The sequence below is a fragment of the Trypanosoma grayi genome (genome assembly GCF_000691245.1).
Source record: "Trypanosoma grayi strain ANR4 Tgr_1234_V1, whole genome shotgun sequence".
Lineage (NCBI taxonomy): Eukaryota > Euglenozoa > Kinetoplastea > Trypanosomatida > Trypanosomatidae > Trypanosoma > Trypanosoma grayi.
In genome coordinates, this window is record NW_008826853.1 from 27 (window position 1) to 4,274 (window position 4,248).

Below are 4,248 nucleotides of genomic sequence, written 5' to 3' on the forward strand. Positions count from 1 at the left end.
AGTTTCGCCTCGAACGCTCCGCCCATTAGTCTTTTCTCTTTCGAGGTCTGGTCGGGAACGGGACAGACAGAGAGAGAGAGCGAAGACAAAAAAAATAAACCCGGAAAGAGGGAGGGGCGTGTGGGGGACCGGTGCTCTCGCGCAGCTTACGTCTGATCTTTTCCCCACCACCGCCGAGAGACGCAAGGCATCCAGTTGGCGTTGGTCTTTTTCTTTTCGTTCCTTCGGTGGGTCCTGAGCTTGTTTCATCGCTTTTTGCCTCATTGCTATTCGCGTCGGCAGGGGTTTGTACTCGTGGCGGCCTCCTCCCTCTCCTCCAGTGAGAACCGCTCAACAAGACACCCCAAAGGTGCAGATATATTCCCTGGCATATATCCACCTACCTGACTCAATCGTCCTGCCACGCCCAACACAAAAAAACAAACAAACAAACGCACAAACATACACCACAATACNNAAAAAAAAAACACAAGCGCAAATACACAAACACACAATTCCCTACGAACCTCCTCCACTCACCAACCCGTTTGTCCAGCGCACCCAACAAGTAAGGAGACTATATTGGGCATACATCAACGGATAGGTAGGCGCGACATATGCAGGGGAGCCGCTCTCATCTGGATGCATCATCTGTGATCAGCTCCCCTATGGCGGAGAGTATTCTGCTTGAGGCGCGCACATTCTGCGTGGTCTGCGGCCGCTTTGGATCCGACTTCGTCCTGCGGAAGTCCGGCCTGAAGTGCAGCGGCTGCGTGGGAAAGGCAGCCAACAAGGAATGGGCGCGACTACAGCACAGACAAGCGAACGAGTTGCTCTCTCAGGCAACGGCGCGGGCGCGGATGGGTAGCGGCGCATCCGCGCTTCTTTCACTAGGCGACACCGCTGGCTGGACGTACAGCAGTATGATGGACAGCGACGAACTGAACTCCACGTCAGCAGAACGATCCGCCACCCACGACAGCACCAGTGATGTGCGAGTGGTCCCACCGCTCCACCCTCCACGCTCGCGGTACTCGTCGACACAGGCGGAAACACCGCGAGGCAACTCGCACGGCCATCAGCCGCATATCATGGAGTACATTTCAAACACCGCGGTTTATCAAGAAGCTGCTTTAGGACGTCCTATGACGGATGTGCTCAGCTCTGCCAGCAATGCAGCGTGCTCGTCGACACCACGGACCACCGATGATAGTTACCTAAACGATGTAGCCATGTCGCTCCCGTCGCCACCGGCAAAACAGCACAAGAGGAGCGGGCCACCTGCTATACCACCACGTGCGCCACCAAACAGATCACGAGCATCTTTTGAGTTGAAGGACAATCCAAAGGATGCGGAGAAAAAGGAGAAAACAGAACCGAAGGAGGTGCACAAATCAGAAGGTAATGAAGCAAAAATCGAAAATAACAAGGGATCGGGAATGCATGAAAAGGGAATTGCGGACAAAGAGGTGCATGTGAAAAAGGATGGGAAGAAGGGCTTTGTGTCCGCGATGAAATCTGTAGCGAGCCCAGCACCTGCCGCATCGGGGGAACCCAAGCGCAACTCGGGCAGCGGAGTGAGGCGTGCGCCGAGGGCTGAGAAGGTGGAGGCCGTTGAGGCCGTGGATGCTGTGGAGTCGAACTGCGACGATGAGGAAATAACCGCCTCCATTGCGCTTCCACCGCTACTACAGTCGGACCCGTACGCCCGCCTCCCAAAGACGCCCCGCGCAGATGATTTCATGAGCCTGCCGGACGCCTCCGCGTCTGACGTGAACCGAGAGGGAACACCAGAGGTGCGGAAATCCTCCATTGGAACGGCTGCAACAGCAAGCGAGGCGAAGAACAGAAATTCGGCACCACACCCTTTCTCTGCCAACGCGTCCGTTGGTCGCAATGAGACCCACCACACTGCTGGGTCTCGCCGTTCCGTTACCCCAACAGCCGCAAGCCCCAGCCTTAACTCGCTGCGGTCCTCCATCGACGGTGGCAAGATGGCGCCGCCTACTATTTTTGCTGTTTCAAAGACGGCGGGTGATAACAGCAGCGGAAGCAAGCACTCATCGCGGGTACCTGCAGTCGCGGCAGTAGCAGGAACCCACAAGAAGAAGTTGCCACGACGATCGAACACGAATCAGCAACAGCCACAACATCTGCAAACACATCCTTCACATGTGGATCCCATGTCTCGACAGTTTGGACGCTGCGAAGTGACGTCTGCGGAGCTTCTTGTGTCGTCTTCTTCGCCCTCGTCCACATCATCGTCCTCTGCCTCTGCGACTGCAAATGGCGAAGATCCGTTGCTGGATAAGCACACACCTGGAGATTCGACTCTGCAGCCAAAGCCGTTGGGAGTTGTTGAGAATGCCATGATGCCATGCAATATCAATATTGATCGTCTGTATGTTGCCGTGGAATTTCAGCATTACGCATCGCCAGATGAGTCAATCTCTTTCTCTCATGTTCGTCGCTTATCATCATCGTCGTCGGGCACGAGTGCTATGAACCAATCTGCTACTCCCGTTCCATCAGCACCAGGGAGTAAATTCACTGTGACAAAGCACTTTTCATCTGCGCACCAGCGTCAGGAAAGCTCAGGCTCTCTTATCACGCCGCGCTGGCCTCTCGATCAGCGTTTGGTTGCCTCTCCTGCTGGAGGATTAGGAGGTGTTAGCAGCAACGACGCTGCATCGCAACGACACGGTGGCCGTCGGCGCAATGTAGCTTCTTCTGAAGGCGTAGAAGCAAAGAAGCTCGCTTTTATTTTATTTGTGCGTGATCGTGACACAAAGGAGGATCTTTATTCTGTGAAACGCCGCTACTTTGTTGACCTGGCGCCCACGTTCCACGAACTGAAGACATTAATGAATACGCTACCGCCAGTACCTGTTCGCCGCCTGCCGAGCGTGCGTTGTGTGACGGAAGCTTTCATCACTGAACGACGAGTGGAGTGCCAAAATTTCCTTGACGCGGTGGTACAGAACCACTTCCTGATACGCCACCCAAAGATTGTGGAGCTTCTGCGGTTAGAGCCGTTCCTGAATAACGCGTCGGCATCGCGGGAGCGGTTAGACAACGACGCTGCGCGTCACGCTGGGAATTATGGTTCCTCCCCCTCCACCATGAAGCAGACGTCGTCAGTGTCGCTCCATCTTAATGAAGATGCACTAGATAAGCTCCGCTCAATGTCTTCCATGGGCCGCCTTGGTCGGCACCTGAGCACCTCGAGCTGTATCTCAACAACTTCTTCTGTGGCACGTCGTGGCGTAATGGATTCGGTTAGCAAGGAAGACCTTGAAAAGGTGCAGCTAGGCAACTTAATAGGCCGTGGAACGTTTGGTACTGTTTACCTCGGGCTTCTACCGGGCTGTTCCGCGGTGGTTGCAGTGAAGGTGGTGCGCGTGAATGAGAACGTAGACGAGGACTTCCTCCTTTCGATGCGGAAGGAGCTCGACGTGCTTCGGGCTGCGCGTCACAAGAATATCATCCGTTTCCTAGGAAGCACGTACCTTGAACGTGAGCGGGAGTTGCGTGTCTTCACGGAGTACGTCGAGTGCGGTAACGTTTCCACAATGGTGAAAAAGTTTGGCAGCCTGCCACTTCTGGTTATTCAGAAGTACATGACGCAAATCCTTCGCGGCCTGCATTATCTGCACAATATGGCGATTGTGCACCGCGACATCAAGGGTGAAAATATTCTCATCACCAAGAAGGGTCGCTGCAAGTTGGCGGACTTTGGTTGCAGTGGTACTCTCCACGAGGTTGAGGGAAGGGAGGACATGCAGGGCTCACCGCTGTGGATGGCTCCAGAGATTATTCACGGCGCGCCACCGGCAACAGCAGGTGACATTTGGGCACTCGGCTGCGTCGGCATAGAGATGCTGCAGCGCCCCATTTGGAACATTGAGAGTGACATCAACCCTTACATCTTCCTCTACCGTGTAGGGAAGATGAATATGCCACCCCATGGCTTGCCGACAGCAGAAGAGCTTCAGCAGTTCAGTGGAAGGGAGGAGACACGGGACGAGTACGAGTGCTTTGGCATGTACCGTGACTTCCTTTCCCATTGCCTGCGCGTGAGTGCGGAGGAGCGCTGGGGCGCCGCCGAGCTGTTGAAGCACCCATTCCTTCAGAAGCCCTTCGCGAAGCACATGCGTTGGATGCCGCCGCCGGAAAGTGCCGGAAAAGATGAAAAGCCGGCAAAGTAGATCCGCATCGTGTGGAGAGGCGTAAATGCTTCTGAACGAGAGGTGTTGGAGATGTGGTACG

General features: G+C 54.9%; 1 protein-coding gene across 1 annotated transcript; it reads left to right on the forward strand.

The window, feature by feature from the left end:
* Positions 1–596: 596 nt before the first annotated feature.
* Positions 597–4,187, forward strand: DQ04_12341000 (protein kinase; the record flags this gene model as incomplete). The annotated part of the gene is made up of 1 exon (XM_009316726.1): positions 597–4,187. The coding sequence occupies one exon, from the start codon at positions 597–599 to the stop codon at positions 4,185–4,187; it is 3,591 nt and encodes a 1,196-aa protein (XP_009315001.1).
* Between the last annotated feature and the right edge of the window lie 61 nt (positions 4,188–4,248).